This window comes from Typopeltis vanoorti, chromosome 8 (genome assembly GCF_054136105.1).
Source record: "Typopeltis vanoorti isolate ZY-2024b chromosome 8, IOZ_Tvanoo_1.0, whole genome shotgun sequence".
Classification (NCBI taxonomy): Eukaryota; Metazoa; Arthropoda; class Arachnida; order Uropygi; family Thelyphonidae; genus Typopeltis; species Typopeltis vanoorti.
This window is the reverse complement of record NC_143556.1, coordinates 3,582,912-3,602,504: the sequence shown is the minus strand read 5'-3', so window position 1 is coordinate 3,602,504 and position 19,593 is coordinate 3,582,912. Positions and strand designations below refer to the sequence as shown.

Genomic DNA, 19,593 nt, shown 5'->3' with positions numbered 1-19,593 from the left:
TTTGTGGAGAGGAAAGAGGCTATAGATGTGATGTGCTTATGCCATGAGAAGCTAGAGGTATGAGCCAGTCCAAGAAGAGATATCTGATCATCTGTAGTGATTTCAATATTATCAAAGGTGAGAGGAGATAAAGTTTAGTCTTTCATGGGTGAAATAAAAATGACACATGATTGGCTTCACCCCAATGATAAATAGCAAGGAAGTCAGTGTTTGAGGCACTGATTATGAAAGATCTTTTATAGTGTTTTATGATATTTCGTATGAACACTGCAGGATTCGTTAAATGAAAAAAGAAGAATAAAGAGTACTGTCATTCATAACACTACGGATAGGATTTAGGTCACTTATGAATACAGTATAGAGAAGAAAGAGTATAGCCTTCCTTCATATACCATTTACCATGACGTGTAATGCAGAACCAGATTGGAAATTGGCAGTCCACTTGCAAAGAGACCCACAAGACGGTAATTTGGCAGTAGGCCTTTGTGCTTGACTCAATCAAATGCTCTGGAAATGTATAGACCAACCATAAGGGATTCACCAAAGATCTCCATAGACAGGTGATGCTGACAAGAATGTGCTACTAGATTAATTGATAAACACCCAAAGAGTTAAGCAAAAGAAAAATATTAAAATGGTGGAGAATATGATATAGCTTATTTAGATACTTAACCTTGTTTAGATGCCTTTCATGAGAATGTTGGGATATTTATCAAGGTGTATGTTTCCTCCTTCATACACATAATAATACAGTGGTGGTACTCTGACTTGTCTTATTTTGTATTTGGATTCTAAGCCACAGGTGCTTCCAGGCATCTGTATATTTGTCATTAGTGCTTTTGATTGATGTTTCACTGGCCTGACAACTGTTTCGAGCTGTTTCAGTGCCCAGGATTGTATTCTCATAAGCTCTCTGGTCTATTTTTTGAAATGTTCCAAGTTTCTGTATACATATTGAGCTATGAAATGAGGATGGAGCTTTAATACCTTCTACTTCTGCTTATTTTATATAGCTGCAATGAAGCCTTTTGGACTCTTCTTTGATAATTATGGATTAATTTTTTTTATCTACACCATGGAAAAATTATACGAAATGTCATCATCATCAAATTCTGATACACACTATCCAGGGCTATAAGGATATTATGATAGTCATACATAATTAAGTTTACATTATTACTAGCAAGGTCACTTAAGGTTAAAGCTGGTTAACAGAGGAGTCCTCCACATAGCCTTTAAGGAATGTGAAATCGAATGGAGCTTCTGACCTAATATCCAGTCCTCATCAATGTGGTTCTACCTGACCAGTTAGTATTCTGTATTAGCTGAAATCAGAAACAAACAGGATGTTAAACCACAGTGAAATGCTATGTGCACTGGGGTGTTCCCCAGTTAAATAAGGTTCCTGCTCTATTTCATCAGAAAATCAGATGGGAGATGAATTGCAGATCACCTCCCTGCTTATTGGAGACCTGTGAGCAGCTTGGAAAAAGTTCCATATTTGGTCTCTAGAGCAGAATTTCCAGGCTGTGTAAAAATTAAAAAAATAAAAATAAAAATAGAAATAGAAAAAATCCTTAGCCCACTCATGGTATGAATGTACTATAAGTTTTCAAAAAAAAAAAAATTCATGCATGGGAGTTAAAATTGATGATGGGTACTGTCAGCATAACAAATATCAGCAAAGAAGACATTTAACTGGCAGAAAGAACTGATCTTACTAAGACAAAGAAAACAGAAACAACTGGGATCCTGCTAAATAATAAATATGGCTTGCTATTATTTAATTTATAATCAATAAATTCCTGACATGAACTAGTCGAGGGGTGGGGAACAAGATATTATGATAATACTACATAATAAAAGTTACATCATTACTAACTTCTGTCAGTGACTTTCATCTAAATTAATCTGTTATCTGTCAAGACTCCAATATTATCTGATCTCACATTTCAATCTTCTAAGGTAATTTTTACTGTATCAATCGACTTATATCTTGGTTTTCCTCTGGGTCATTTTTCTGCCAAAAAATGCTTATTTTGCTAACCTTGCCTCCCCATTCTATATAAATAACCATACCACTTGAGATCAGTTCCTGAAAGCTAACAATGTCAAGTTCTTTTCTGATATCCTAATTTTTAATTTGCCAACTGTTCCATTTGTTTATTTCCCTAAGCTTTCTCAGAACTCTCATGTCTATGTTATCCAGTTTCGGATCAAGTGTTTTCTTTCTAACTCAGCTACCAAATCCATAAGTTAAACTCTCCTTTCTTTTAAGCTTACACAGTGATCCGAATGCATTTTTGAAAATTATGGCGGCAACTACCGTGTTTGAATAAAAACTTTAGTTTAATATAACTAAAATCTACATTCGACATTTCGACCTTTATGTCAAGGTCATCTTCTGGAGCATACAACTATATGCAGAAAACAAGCTACACTACAATCAAACTGGTTTGTTAAAGATACTGACCGCTACAACAATTGTTGGCCTGACCTCTGGTGGGAAAAAAAAAATTATACATCAATGCTAGAGTCCTATTAATAGTGTTATCTGTTGGTTGTCGAAATACATTGGGCGCAACAACAAGTAACTATTTATATATATATATATATATATATATATATATATATTAACATCATGACTATACCTGTACATTCCAGCCAGTTGGTATGGAATGGTTTCTAATACTAGTTGAAGGATGGCTAGAGTCCTGACTTATGCTAGATCTTATATATTAGGTAGGCTGAATGTGTGCCATCCAGATCCTTGTAATTTTCATGCCATCTCTGTTGTTGATATTTGGATGGTTTATCAAGATTTCGCAGGCGTCCTTGAATTTCCTTTCATACCAGGTTTTTGTGCGGTGTAAAGAGCGGGTGCTTTTCCAGTTGATTCGGGTGTAAGGTGTTGAGCGCGTGGTCTGAGAGGCCTGCTTCACCATAATGGTTATATTTAATGTGTCTAATGTGTTCTTTCTTGCGTATAGGGATTGTCCATCCTGTTTCACTAATATACGGTAAGTTACAGGTGCAGCAGATGCAATAGACTCCAGGATGTGCTAATGGGAGGAGAGGATCCTTAGAGGAGTTGAATATGGTTTTAAGTTTAGTGGGTGGTCTAAAGGTGGCATTGAGGTTGTAATGTTGTAGGATTCTGTTGATTTTTTCTGATAACTCTTTAATGTATGGGATGGCTATGGTTTTACTGTAATCTAGATTCGTTTTTGTTGTTGTTGTTGTTTTATGGAGTATTTTATTAATAGTATTTTTGTTATAGCCATTATTTATGAATGTGTAGCTGATGATTTTTAGTTCTTGTTTCAGGTCTTGCTGGTTAGAGCAAATTGTTGTACTCTGTTTTTAAGGGTGTTAATGACTTCATATTTTTGTGATGGGTGGTGGTATGAATTAGCATGTGTATGTATTGGCCAGTGTGTGTCAGTTTTTGGTAGACCGTAAAGGATAGACTGCCTGAAGGAAGATGTATGACTAGTGTGTCTAGGAACGGGAGCGAATTTTGATTTTCGATTTCGATGGTAAATTGTATGCATTTGTGTTGTTTGTTCAGGTGGCTAAGGAATGTGTTTAGCGTTTGTCGGCCGTGTGCCTGTGCGGCCTTGTCACCCAGGTTCGCAATCTGGCTGCACGGGGCGACAAACGCTAAATACATTAGTTAGCCACCTGATTCAATTAATATGGAGCTTGCATATTGCAGTCCTACCATGGAAGCCCATGTTGTGAGCCTTGGTTTTGATTGTTTTTGTGCAGATATGTGTTTTAGTCGATGCCCAGAATGTGTCAGCTGATGAATGGTGGTTTTTATATATTATCCTTCGTTATCCTGCAGTCACATCCAGTGATTTTGGTGGGTCATCCATTGCGGGTAGCACTTGCAGTTGACTCTCTGTGCTTCCATCTCAATATGGTATCACTGATTGTTAACCTGGGATGGCCCATTCTCTCGAACAGACCTGTAACAACATGGCATCCTACCTCAATGCCTCTTTTAAACTGTTAATTCCCTTCTCACAGCCATTTCGCTCAGAACACAGTTGCATTGACTTGGGAGCATCATATTCCTCCAATTTGTACTGGCTACAAATATGCACCTCGTTATATGACACAATGCGAATTGCACATAGGGAATATGAAGTATGAAGTGATAACGTAGTTTTAAGCAGGATGAAAAGCAATACCATATTGAAAACAAATATGTAAGAAAGTTTTAAAAATAATTAAAATTGAGCAGCTTTAAAAGGTTAACTGTAGACTCAGTTATGCAAGTATTATTGAAGAAAAAAATTAAAGTGTTTGAAAACAAAAACCTAACCTTGGGGTCTCAATGGCAAACTTTAAAAAAAAAAAAACTTGGGGCCGCCCCATTTGCTAGAAAGGAATACAGTGAGTTTGCAAGGATAGAAATAGAAATCCAAAGCTCATGGTGGAATGTAAGAAGTCAGAGCTCCTCAAAAAGAAAAAATTCAAATAAGTTCGTAAATACTTCAGATAATACAGAGAAAAATGTAAGAGCTTAACTGTATATAAAAGTAGGTAACTAAAAAATCATGAGAAATCATTGATAAGAATATAGAAAACAAATGTTGTAAAGATGGCAAAATGTTCTGCAAGCTTTAGAAAAGGTTAGAAATGGAGGGAAAGAGTAGAGTAAAAGGAATCAGAGATAAGGATGATATAAAAACTAAAAATAAAGATGTGGAAAGTTTTTTATCTTGGGTATATACTATGTTAAAGATACCAAGCAATTTTATAAGCTAGGTTTTAATCTTTTTTCCCAAGTAAGCAAACAGACAAGTAAGTCAAGTTTGCACCTAAACATAGTTCAAGTCTGAGGCAACTCGTTATAAAGGTGGAGTAAGCTCCGATCACTTTCCTTAATATTTTCCCTAATGCAAAGCATTAGGAAAAATGTTTTTATATTTTATATTATATTTTATATTAAGGAAAATGATATATTTTCCTTAATTTTTATATTATAATATGAAATATAAAATATAAAAACATTTTTCCTAATGCTTTGCATTAGGGAAAATATTAAGGAAAGTGATCGGAACTTACTCCACCTTTATAACGAGTTGCCTCAGACTTGAACTACGTTCAGGTGCAAACTTGACTGACTTGTCTGTTTGCTTACTTTGGAAAAAGGATTAAAACCTAGTTTATAAAATTGCTTGGTATCTTTAACATAGTATATACCCAAGGTAAAAAAAACTTTCCACATCTTACTCTCATCCTGAGATTTTTATTTAATAAGGTCAAAGCACCTTGTGGCAACTTGTTTAAGTAAAATTTATAAGCTCAGCATTACTTCAACCTTGGCATTTTTTGGGTCTGGCTCCGATTGATGAGACCTCAATAAAGATTGAAACCTTGCTGGGCAGTGGCCCTTGCCTTTAATGTATAGCATCATATATCGCAAGGAGATGTGCTTTGCATTAGTGAAAATATTAAGGAAAGTGATCGGAGCTTACTCCACCTTGGTATCTTTAACATAAAATTGCTTGGTATCTTTAACATAAAAATAAAGATATTCTAGATGTCTGGAGTAATTACTTTGAAATATATTAAATGAGATAAGCAGTGACAGAACTGTTGTGACAAATCTTCCATAGGAATACTATGAGGAGTACATATCAATCTTTGAAGTAGAAAAGCCCATCAGAAAACAGAAATATGAAAAGACAGTTGAAGTGGATTGTATTTGATGACAAATGCTGAAATATGGAGATATAAAAGTTTTACAGTTGCTACATTGCATAATTCAGAAGGTCAACTTCTGGATAATTGGAGTAACTTTTGTAGGTCTAGAAAGAACATACAACAAGGTGTCAAGAGAAAGATTTTCAATATACTGCAATTATATGGGACAAATGAAACATTATCCATAGCAATATATAGTCTGTATTTAAAATATAAGTCAGTAGTCAGAATGAAGTACAGGAAGATGTTGAATTTAAAATAAAGTGTAAGACAAGGGTGCACATCAGCTTTATTTATCATCTATATAGATCATATTATGAAAGAAAGTGGCACACCTGATATCAGAATCAGAAAATTGTCACACTTGGATCTTTACTTTATATAAGTAACATTATTATTTTTAATATCCAACTTCCATGAAGTCAAGACTCATTGTGGGAAGTCGATACTCTTTCATAGACAGATCATCAAACCATTCCTTAAATCCATTCAGAGTTTCAACATTCACCATATTCTCAGACAACGCATTATGCTCACCAATCACTTTCCATCCAAAGAACCTGCTCCTTACTCCCTTTCACATTCTCCTTGCACAGCTTCCAGCGATGGCCTTTTGTTCTTCCCCTGTCTCCCTCTACTGTAGGAAAAATCTCCTCGGCATTAATCTTGTAACAGTCCCCTCACCAACTTATATGTCTTAATCATATCACTTATCTTCTATTTGCAAGGTTCTGCAAATTGCGTTCTTCAGTCTGTCTTCATGTATCACATTCCAGAGATTCAGCACTGACTTAGTTAATCCTCTTGGAACCTTTTCTAAAATATCCTCATTCTGTTGGAAACCAGATGATAGTCATATCTGCATAAAGGCCCTAATCAGGCCATATATGGCCTGATTAGGGCCTTATCCAACCTCTTTGCTTTTATATGTTAAAATCCTCCCTTTCGTTGCCATAATCAGTTGTGATGCTCTCACAGTTTAAGCAGCATTGGCTTGTAGATTTTAGCTCTCTTTCACCATCATTCCTAGGTCTCTCGTGTACTCTGTCTCCTTCAAAATTACTCATTAATTGTGCAATTTCAAGATCCTGCACATACAACATTGAACTGGTAGCTCCACTCACTTGTCTGTTCAGATGTAAGGCCGTAGCATTTTCCATACTTCTCATTGTTCTTTCCAACTTTCTGTTATCTGCAGACAGCTGCATATCTGTAGGTAGTTATTCTTGTCCAACATTGTTAACATACAAGTTAAACAATGGTTTCAAAACAGACCTCTGTGGCACACCACTAGTGACTTATCCCTTTAGGGATACTAGTCCTCCATACACAATCTGAATACCTATCTGACAGCCAATCATTTATCTAACTTACTAGTATGTTATCCAACTCCATCCATTCCAGCTTAGTTACTAGCTTGTCATGTAGCAATCTATCAAAGGCCTTTGAAAAATTCAAATATGCTATTATACTGTATACTCGTATGCATCTCCCTTGTCCAATGAATTTGTCACCTTATTGTAGTACATAAGCAGATTGCTAAAAGATGATCTCCCTTACTGAATAAGAAAAGAATGCTGCCGTCATTAACCCAATTCTGAATCCTAACCCTCTCCAATACCCTAACCACAACCTCAGAACAAATCAGAGGTTGTGGTTAAGGTTTTGGAGAGTTATTGCAAGACTTGTTAAACAGGAAATACCATATACTGTTAGCTCTCTGGAGCATTCCTTTAGGAAATGCAATGACTTGTTTATGTACTACTGTCTTATTAACATCATGTTTACTTAATTCATCACATGCATCCTTCGCGCTCACCATTAGTTTCTTCTCCTCTGTACCCTATACACTCAAGTTTCTCATGATATCACATTCATGAGGATGAAATACCTAATAAACTTCTCATTGAATACCTCAACTATATCCTCTGCAGCAGTTACCAATCTACTATTGTCATCCACTGACATTATCCTCCCATAATCATCTTGCCACATATCAAAAGGTTCTTGGCCACTCAGCCAATCATTGGCCAATTTCTGCTCAAACTGCACTGTTGTTCTCTTTACCAACTGAGTTACCTTCCTGACCCTTTGTACTCCTCAAGCAACTGATTATTATGCTTTGTCTTAAGCCTTCTTTTCCCAGATTGCATGCTTAATCTCTTCATTCATCCATTTCTCTCTCTCTCTTACCTTATTTAGTCAGTTCACTTTTGGAATACGCTCAGACATTATTGCTGTTAAATAGCTCTTGATCAGTCTCTTTTTCTACCCATTCCTCTTTCCCAGTTATTTTCTAAGTTTTTCATAATCACCAGCCTTGTAGTTCCACATATATCCCTTCCTCACACAAGATCGCACACGCCTGGCTACAATCAAGGTGATCACATCATGGTTATTCTCACCATCAGGAGGAAAATTAGATATCCCCATTCATATTCATATCCTCTGATAATATGATCAGATCTAAGACTTTCAATCATCTTGAGCCTCATTATGTAAATATTGCCTAAGACAGTTGTCCCTCAGAATTCAAGATGTTTAATTTCTTATTTTTTCCTTATTCCCATATGCTGTTTTTTCATTTCATTAATGATACCATAATTAAAATCACCCATAATGATTAATCTTCTCTTGCGCATATATATCTTCATCACCATATTTCACATTTCCTAGCCTAGTGACATTCAACTAAATGTCTCACACCCTACCATCTCAGAACCACACAGCCACTATTTCCTTTTTGCATCTCTACTTTGTGAGGATAACTTCTCTGCTATCATCAATAGCACTCCTCCTCCTTTCTTGCTCTTTCTATCTTCATGAAAACATCATACCATTCCATTTCTATCCCAGTCAGGATAACCTCTTCATCCAACCATTGTTATCTTATTCCAATTATTTTCAGGCAAGTAAACTTTTATCAATTCAACAATTTTATCTCTATGTTTACTGATATCCATTGCATTCATAAATAAGCTAGCAACTTAGTTGTTAGTCTACAAGCAGTTCTGCAAATGTCAATATGTGACTTTTTTTACATTTGCTTCTGCTTACTTACTTTTATAGTCCCCAGTATATCCTTTTAGACTTAACTACTTTCCATGCACTCAAGACCATATCATCCCATTTTTGTGTTGACCATCCCCATGCATGCATTCATTACTACTTCCAGAATCCACTCTAATTGCACCGTGTAGTCCTGTCCACCCTGGCCTTCCCCCCCTGCATTCCCTGTCTGTTTTGCATTCTTGTTCTCATATTCTCATCGCTCACACTAATCTCTTCTCTATTTCACAACAAATACTTCAGTCTTACCTTTTTCACTCTTACTCTTTCACATCATTTATCACACTTCCTTTTAGCAATAACCTCCAGTTGATTTACAACAAATCCATTTTAAATCAAGTCCATCTCTTTTATGTAATTCAAATGCATTCCACACATCAACAAATTGCACCCCTTTCTCTTTACAGCTATGCTAGCTTGCCATTTATGATTTTTTGCTTGACATCTCAACTCATCATTATCATATCTGGGCTACACACCAACCCTCCTACCACACCATTTTCATTCACTCTCTCCTCATTAGTCTCCCAATATCCATCCAAATCATTTGTTGGATGGAACATCACTGATTTCCATGCTTGCTAACTTCTCATATCCAAAGTATTAATCACCCCTGTTCATCCTTGTTATATCTGGGTAACACACCAACCATCTTTTCCACTATGCTGTGTCTTGCACCCTCCTCATTAGTCTCCTAATATCCAAATTATTTGTTCCCACAACCACCATTGACTCCTTCAAATGCTAATTCTCATATCCAATGCATTAATCATCCTGTTCATCCTCCCTTCTGGAAATCAAACCCTATGGCTTTCTTGTATGTGTACCTTTAATATTAGAATCTCTCCTGGTGCCACCCTTGAATCATTTGCTGCCCCTTTTTCTCCACTTTCATATTATTCTTTTTCAGCCTCTTTTCATATCCACCAAATGCCTAATCTCATTCTGCATGTGCTTCATTTCATGTCTCATCTCAATCATTTCATTCTTCAAGTTTTGCATTTCAGCAACCATGCTTTCTGTCTCTCTCAATTAAATATTGGCAATCCTACTCAATTTTGTCTCTTCATTTATGTCACTTTTGTCTTGACTTTGCTCAATCTGCCAGTCATGTTTTCTTCTGTTCCTACAGTTACACTTTGCACCTTTTGTCTCTTCTGTATACTCACAATCATATTCTCAGCACTCATATTCTCTCACTTTCTCTCTTCTGGCTGATATCATTCTTAGTTTTGCTCACTGATTTCTTCCTTTTAATATTTACTCCTTGTTCTTGACTCATTTAATACCTCACAGTTCATCAAAAGCTTATGTTCCTAAACAAATCCTGGTGCAAAACTTCATGATTCTTTAATTAAATTGAATAACTGCTGTAATATATTTGGCACAAAAATTTAATTAAAGAATCATGAAGTTTTTAAAACTTCATGATTCTTTAATTAAATTGAATAACTGCTGTAATATATTTGGCACAAAAATCAGCATTAAAAAGATGAAACCAAGAAAGTGGACAAGAACATAGAAACTGTCAAACTACATTCTCAATGGAGAAACTGTAGAACAAGTAAAATTTTTAAGGTATTTATGCACAATTTTTAGTGAAGATAGTAAATTAAATGTCTGCACAGTTAGCCGAGTGGTTACATGCTTCGCAACCTGGGAAAGGAATGTCCTGGTTTCGATTCTTGTCACCGACGTGAGGAGTTAAGGATCTTTCTCAGATATAGCCAAGTTAGCCAGTCTTGGGTGTGGACTGCAGGGTTTTTCTCTCCAGTTTATCTGGGGTTTGTCTTCTTTGCGAGATGATATGTAATTGTCTTAAGAACTCGATGCTTCATAGACAATTACACATTGTTGAGCGTGGGGTAATGACCCCACTTTGTAGTGAGTTATGAAACCCAAAAATGGGAGGCCAAGGCCCTACATCGGGCTGCAGTGCCAAAGAAGTAGTAGTAGTAAATTAAATATAGAAATAGACAATAATACAAGCAGAGCTGGTATGATTGGGAACCAGTTGAATAAATTTATATGGAAAAGAGAGAGAAATTAATCAAAACACTTAAACTAGCAGTATAGTACCTTTATGGGTTAGGATATTAAAACATCCCAGTGTGAATACAGCCATATAGAATTCTATATATGGTCCTATTTTATAAGCTAGAGCAAATTGAGATAGACACAATCTTGATGACATGAATAGGACAAACTATTGTGCACAGGTTTGGTCACCTTTGTTTCTTGAAATATGAAAGTGAGAAAGAGGATTCAGAGGTGAGTGACCAAAATGGCAGCTTGTGTGCAGAGTGCTGCCCTGTAAGGATAGCCTGAAGGTCGGCAAGTTACAAAGTTTAGGCTGATATTAGAGTTATTAACGGAGCTTTATAAAGTATATGCCAAAGAATGTTTTCAGTAAATGACTGGATGGGAAAGCATAATGGATATTTATTCCCTGAAAGTTGTATAAAGGCATGGTGTAGTTAGCAGTGAGAGAAAATGTCAATTCACTGTTCTCCAAGCACAAAAAAAAATTGCTTGGAGAATAGTGAATGTGTTGAGTGGCACAGGCACTTGTGAGCACTCTATTTCTTTTGTGTTATGTGCTATGGAAAGGTTTTGATTAATGTGATCTTTTTTTATATTAAATTTGGTTCCTATATAAACTAATTCATAAGATCTGATAATGTTGGAGTCTTGACAAGTAACAGACTGATTTGGAGAAAATTGTAGATAGGAAGTTAGTAATGATGTAAATTTTTCATGTAGTACTGTCATATCCTGTACACCCCTTCAGGGTACATGGCAGGAATTTGATGATGATGATAAACTAATTCATGCTTTAAGAAACTTATAAAAGAGATTGAATATGATTTTTATAACATTTTCTTTTACATATTTTGAGTATTTTCATATAAACATAGAAAAAGGAATTATGAGGTGGTATCAAAACGTTTTGAGATAGCTCTGTTTACAAGAAATTACTTTATTTATCTGCGTTTACACACTATCACCTTCAAAATAGTCCCCTTGCATAGCAATACAGCGCTCCCAGCATTCCTGCCACTTCTGGAATGTGTCCTGGAAGTCTTCTTTTCGAAGCGTTTTCTTCGCGCTGGATCTTCGCATTTGTGTCAAAACAGCGATCTTTGAGCTGGATCTTCATCTTCGGGAAGAGGGCAAAGTCTGCAGGAGCCAAATCTGGCAAGTAGGGTGGGTGCAGAAGTGAGTAGTTCATGTTGTATCCAGAGAGAAACTCACTTGTGAGGAGAGCTCGGTGACAGGGTGCATTGTCGTTGTGGAGCATCCAGTTTTTCGCATGCAACAGATCCAGTCACTTTTGTAGAATGGCCTCCCTCAGACGCCTTAAAACCCGGCAGTAGAACTCACTATTGACGGTCTGGCCCATGGGGACGAATTCTCGATGCACAATGCTGCGAATGTTGAAAAAGACGATGAGCATGCACTTGGTCGAGCTGCGGACCTGCATCGCCTTTTTCGGTCATGGAGATGATAGGCTCTTCCACTATGAAGACTGTTGCTTCGTCTCAGAGTCGTACCCGTACATCCAAGTTTTGTCACCAGTAATGATCCTCGACATGAAGGACGGGTCATCTACAGCATGCTGACGGAGTTCTTGGCAGACTTCAACGCAGTGTTCCTTCTGCTCCTGGTTCAGCAGCCTGGGGACAAACTTGGCAGCATCACGCCGCATGTTGAAATCACATGTGAGGATTGCCTGGACTGTTTCGTATGACACACCGACAATGGCAGCAATGTTGTGAAGTGTTCTTCTCCAACAATCCTCATGCATGAGTTGCCAAATGGTTTTGATATTTTTGAGGATTGGCTCGTTGAAGGTCTTCCTGATCCCTTGTCATCTTCCAGTGATGTTCTTTTGCTCTTGAAGCACGCATGCCACTCAAAACACCTCAAACTGCTCATTGCAGCATCGCCGATTCATTGCAGAATCATGTCAAATGTCTCTGTGGCAGATTTGCCCAGTTTCATGCAGAATTTCACGTTCGCTCTTTGTTCCAACTTGCTGTCCATGATGAAATCACAGACGTGGTAACACACGTGGTCAGAATTGCACCAGTTGCACCATCTCCTGATGTACATAGGATGGTGTCTTTTGGCACACTGACTTATGAAGGTTGGTGCTCCCTGTGACTGTGCTTGCAGCCTTGTGCTGCCATCTGTTGGCATATTACAAAACTAGCCTCGAAACCTTTTGATACCACTTTGTAAACATAAAGATTTTAAAACTTTTCTTTACAAATTTGGATTTTTTTTTTTTTTTTTTTCCTGTACTTTAGTTTAAGCAGTTGCTGATGGTGGGAGCAATTGATCGTTACTTTCAGATAGCGCGGTGCTATAGAGATGAAGGACTTGGTTCACAGAAACAACCAGAATTTTCTCAGGTGTTAAAAATATTTTTAGACAAAATTCAGTTAGAATGTTTTCAAAAAAAAAAAAAAAAACCATTATGAAAATGTTAATCATAAATCATTGTGTACCTTTTTGTGATTCAATGTTTTTTTTTTTTTTTGGAAAATAATTAAAATATTTAAAACATCTGCTGATTCACTTACAGTATTATTGAATAAAGCAATACCAGATTTTGATGTATCTAATTGAAATCATCTAACTGACAAGCCAGTTAGACGATTTTGCTGACTTTTTAAAAGGTTGAAATGATTAGCAGGAAATGGTTTTAAATCTTTAAAGCCATTGGAATGGTTTTAAAGATTGAAAAGGTTAGCAAAACAGGTGTTTGCTGCCAAGATGGTGGCAGGAAAAAGTCCCAGAAGAAAACCAAGGTCTAGGTGGAGTGATTCAGTCCAAATTGCCTTAGAAGATTGAAATGTCAGATAGGACAATGGAGTACCAACAAGTAATAGACTAATTTAGAGGAAAATTATTGATAGGAGATTGATAATAATTGTGAACTTAATCATGTAGTTGCATCATAGTAGCATGTACATCCCTTTAGGGTACATATCAGGAAATTGATGATGATGAAATAAGTAGTGACAGCAGGTTAGTAGAAAATGTTCAAGTGGAATGCATTTGGGAGTATATCAGTACTTTAGGTAGAAAAGCCATCAAAAGGCGGGAAAGCAGTTAAGTAGATGATACCCACCATATTTACTTGAATATAACTCGCACTTTTTTTCACAAAATTAAAGCTAAAAAATCGTAGTGCGAGATGTTTGCAGGGATTTTTAGAAACTAGAGTTTTCAGGTAAAAACTAAAAATGGGTATGACTTAACAAGAATCTCCTATTCGCTATTGCTACTGTTGCCCTCGAGAGCAGTTTCCTTGTGTGCATCATCAAAGTTACGTGATTTTCTTTCCCATTATTTCAAGCAAAAATTACCTGTAATTTACAAGACTTGAGATATGTAATGAACAATTCTTCACGAATGACTAATGAGAACTGAAAGCAGAGTGCAAAACAATACAATGGTAGGCCAATAGAGATAGAGCAGCTTATGAAGACATGCATATGATTGGTGTAGTATTAACAAAAGATCGCACTACTAAATTACAAAAGCAAGCCAACAGTTGTTGAGTTGAAATGCTAATTTTCATCAATCGATTTTCTATAATATCTGAAACTGCCATAACAACATTCACTATACATTTCATAGTTTTAACACATTCACGATGTGGTGGTGTTTTGTTCATTTATCGTTCCGATGTAACTTCTCATTACTGGGCTAACTCACACAAAGTTTCAATCCCCCAGTTGAATTTTGTTTCTGTTTGTTTGTGTGTTGCTTCTGCTTTTGTGATGTCTTAATGACATCGAAAATTGGACAATAGTTTTTAGTTAGATACTGTGTTTGCCAGTGCAATATATGGTTTTACTTGAGTCTATACAGCATAGGTTCTGTGGGAGGGGACATGTAATTCATTAGTTAGTGCCCTTTTTATCCCAGTTGTCTCTAATTGCACTATAGTGCAGTATAGTGGCTGTTGAGGAAGGTGTGTTGTTTACTGTGGGGGAGCGAGGTATATGCAAAACTTTATAATTTATTTTTTCGTAAAGTGAAATCAGAGGTGCGAGTTGTATTCAAGTAAATATGGTACTTAGAAATCTCAAATATGGAGGTATAAAAGATTTATACTGGCTACACTACATGATTCAGATGGTCTGGTCAGAGGGTCATATTCCAAATGATTAGAGTAGAGCTCTCAGTGCCAATTTATAAAGAGGGGGGGAAATAAACCTGAATGCAATAATTACAGATCAATTTCCCTATTGAGTATTCCTGGTAAGATTTGTGCAAGTACTTGAGAAAATGCTTAAAAAAAAAAAACTGTGAAGGAAAACTTGGAGAAGAACAAGTTGGTTAGTACCAAATAAAGGTTGTTGGGATCAGAATTTCACTTTAAGACAAACATTTGAAAAATCGTGGGAATATAACAAGGATTCTGTGTTTATGTTTTATAGATCTGAAAAAAAGGATACGATAAGGTGGCAAGAGGACAGCTATTTGAAACACTACAGTTATTTGGTGTAAATGAGACATTATTGTCAAGCAGTACTTACTTAGTCTGTGCTTGAGTTGCAAGTCAGAAGAATTGAAGGAAGTACAGGAAGATGGTTTGATGCTAAACCAGGTGAGAGACAAGGATGAACATTATCTTCACTGTTATTCATCATCTGTATGGATTACATTTTGAAGGACACTAGCATTAAACCTGATTTCAAAATTGAAGATATTAATCTCAGCTCTTTTACTTTCTGCAAATGATGTCATACTCAAACAAATATGGTACAAGGCTACAGGATTTCCTAACTAAATTGAATAACTACTCTAATAAATTTGAATTTGAACATCCTGAATGCAGAACCTACCTATAGAACAAGTAAACATTTCAGCTATTTAAACACAAATTTTAGTGAAGATTGCAAATTAAATATGGAAATAAACAACAGAATTAATAAAAACTAATATATGGAATTAGATAAATTATTAAAAATACTGAACTAAATACTAATTTTGACTGATGGATCTGAGAACTGAATTTAATAATTGGTTGATCAGAGACTGGAGACGACAAATATGGGAGTTCCGAGAAAAATCAGGGAAGTGAGGAGATGGCACAAGTGACTGAATTTTACCAAATTCTCCATTTACATGGTAGATTGGTTCCAGAAAAAAAAAACTGTGTAAATGAAAACTGTGTAAAAAAAGAATACAGTACATATGAAAAAATAGAAGAATGGTTCCAGATGTGAAAACCCAATATGAACAATTAGTTATTTTCAAACAAAACATGCATATATATCTATATGTATATAGATATAGATATATATGCATTTCTTAAAGAAAATAGTGTGCCACTAATAAAACAGAAATTCGAAAAGGTCCATATACAACCACGTGTATGATTATTAAGTTAAATTTTATTCACCGTCACTTTCTGACATTAGCCACATTCTTTTGTGTGAGACTGGAATTAAATCACTTCCATCACTTGAAACACGTTGGCCATCTTGCAATGCTGAGACATTTTCTTCAGTAAAAGGAACTAAATTAGCACTAATTTCCAATAATTCTGAAAGTTAATTTTTTTTTTTTACCACGAACTCTGTAATTAATCATTGAAATCCTGTTTTTGATAGATCTTTGTATAATTCTTCATATCACACTGTACATGGCTTCAGTTGACATTTAAACTGTTCAGCTCGTTCAGTATTTAGATCATGTGTAAGAAAATGACTTTGCATTTTTACTAGCCATTTGAAGCCCTTCTTTAATTAATCCTGCAGTGAGTAGAATCTCTTCATCATCATCACTTTTTTCCTTTTCATCTAGCTGCGCAAGGACAGCTTCTATTATTTCATCATCTCTAAAAAGCCTTGTCAACCATCAATTCTTCAATATCTGCAGAAAAATTAATCAACAAATCCTTCTCTGCCAACTGCATTTGCTAATCTGATGATATTGGAATATTCAGTTGTATGCAAAGGTGCAGGGTTTTTCCTTTACACACATTCTGTCCAAGTAGCTTTCCAGTATGCATTTAAAGTTGGTGGTTTCAATTCTGATAAAGCCAACTTAGTAAGTTTGATGCAATCCAAAATAGAAAATTTCTTCCTCACATCAATAACTTTCAGTAAATTATCCTTATCTAGTTTATCCAAAATGTATTGGAGTGTTCTTCTTATGTAGTAAGTTTTGACGGTAGCGATCACACCCTGGTCTAGTGGTTGTATTAAGGATGTTGTATTAGGTGGCAGAAAACAAAATTCCACATTCCAGTGTTTGTTCTAAAACAGGATGGACAGGCACATTGTCTATAATCAATAAAACTTTAAAGACCAGATATTTTTCCATCAAATAGCATTTAAGTTCTGGAACAAAACATTGATGGAACGTTCATTAAAAATTTCTTTTGTAACCCAACGTTTTTTATTTGCCTTCCATTGCACTGGTAACTTGCTAAAATCCACACCTTTCATTGCCTGCAGTTTTAGGGATCGATTAATGAGTAATGGTTTTAATATATGATCTCCTGAAGCATTAATGCAAAATAATAAAATCACAAGATCCTTAGCCTGCTTTAAAGCTACCAACACTTTTTTGTGATTTCGCTATATAAGTTCTACTTGGCATTTGTCTACATTCTGTAGTGTAGAGTAATCTCTGATACTTAAAACATTGAGGGGCAGGGGTTCCCCAAAATTCAAGCTTAAGTACATATGTACCATACTAGGAAATGATAATTATAATGGAAATATCCTTTTTAACAGAACTGAATTCAAACAGAAATTTTAAAAATAAGTGCCATTTGATCCATATTAAATCAAAATATACAGTGTAAAAATAGAATTGCTTTTGTTTTCTAAACTGTGTTATTTTGAAATCGTGTAAAAAAAAAAAAAAACGTGTAAAAAAGAGAATTAGCTGTATATTAAAAGTGGATATTAGGGAGGAACCTGACATTGTTAGCATTCAGAAATGTGTAAACATTCTGGAATGCTTCTTCTTTAGCATGCTGAACCTCTAATGTGGATATTATTCTCACATTGTCACCTGCATCTTTCGTCTTTCTCCAAATCTCTTTCTATCCACATCTTGAACTGCTTGTTTAACCATTCTCTCCTCACTCATTCTTTTCACATATACAAGCTGTCTCAATCTACAAGCTCATTTCATCAAATAGAAATTGGGGATTTATTGAATTCATGAAGTTCTTAATTGTCTTTTTCTCCATTGACCTGTTGTCTTATATCTTTATATAAGACAACATATATACAGATATGAGATATAAATCTCATATCTGTAAGCTTATGGTTACTTATAGATATGAAGATTTTTCTGAGGATTTTATTTTCAGAGATCTGCAAGATACAAAAATCTTGGTCTGTTATGCTTCAGGATTCTTCTCCACATAAAACAATAAGTCTGATTGTTGTCCTGTATATTTCTATTTTAATTCTGTTTATTTCTTTATAATTTTGTTTTTATTCTGGAATGCTAACAGTGCCAATCTCAGATAGTATGGTTACTTAAGCAGAATGATTGTTGAAAGTTTTTCCACTTGGTTATACTATAAATTAAAGATGCCAAGAAATTATATTCTTGTTTTCATCCTTTATCCATGTATAAGCAAACAAAGTTTGCACGTGAAGTAACTTTACAACTGGGCAACTCGTATATAGAGGCTAATGATTTAACATCAATTGCCTTAGTATCCCATAATATCTTTACGGACATTTAATGCTATGCATTATGGTAAGGGTCACCACCGAGACTGGTTTCAACCTTTATTGAGGTCCCATTAGTGGGAACAAGACCCAGAAGTGATACCATGGTTGAAGTCATTCAGAAGTCATATTTCCATATACAAGAAGCCAAACGGTGTCACACCTTATTACTAAAATACTCTGGATTAGAGATAGATGTTGAAAATTTTTCCACTTGGTTAGATAAAGGATTAATTCAAGAATATAATTTCTTTGCATGTTTAATTTAAGCAGAATGGGAAATGAAAAGTAGGCAAAATAATTGTTTGTTGCCAGGATAGCAGGAAAAAGACCCAGAGGAAGAGACCAAGGTGGATTGACACAATAAGAAGTGCCTTAGGAGACCGAAATATAAGTTCTAACACTATTGGAGTACTTAGAGATAACACATTCATTTGGAGGAAAATTCTCAATAACAAGTTAGTAATGATGTGGCTTTTTCATGTATTACTATTATAATATCCTGGGCATCCCCTTAGGGTACATATTAAGAATTGGATGATGATGAAATAGTTACTCTTTGATTTTTGTTGCTGAATCAGATACCAGAATTAAATATCCTTTCTAAACTAACTTTTTCGCATTGCAACTAACTCTAAACACATGCATTTTATATCAGCCCCATGCATGAAAAGGTTGCAGAATATACAGAACAGTAGTAGCATATGTAGTCAAGGATTAATGGAGAAGGAACATTTCATTTTTTTTTTTTAACTTAGGATTGTACTTTGTGTCGTGTGCATGTGTTTAAATGAATTGCCTAAATAAAATATGAACGGATCTTTATTATTGATCAAGTGTTTTATTTCATGTGTGAAATAAGTTCATTATTTCAGATCCATAAGTTAAAATTGATTTGAATACCATCTTGCATATAGCTGGTTTACTATTTTGACTAATTTCTCTCTTATTCCATGTAATTTTTTTTGGTTGACTTCTTACTATATCAGCTTTGCTAATTGTGTTGTCTATTTACATATTAGATTTGCCATCTTCACTAAAAATTGTGCCTGGATAATGAAATATTTTATATGTTCTA

The 19,593-nt window shown here is 35.4% G+C and overlaps 1 protein-coding gene across 1 annotated transcript in view; it reads left to right on the top strand.

The window, feature by feature from the left end:
* Positions 1-19,593, top strand: part of AspRS-m (aspartyl-tRNA synthetase, mitochondrial) — a 191,080-nt gene that overhangs the window by 87,489 nt on the left and 83,998 nt on the right. The window contains exon 8 of the mRNA XM_090397050.1: positions 13,104-13,208. Coding sequence (XP_090253176.1) covers positions 13,104-13,208 — 105 coding nt within the window. The remainder of the gene's footprint in view (positions 1-13,103; positions 13,209-19,593) is intronic.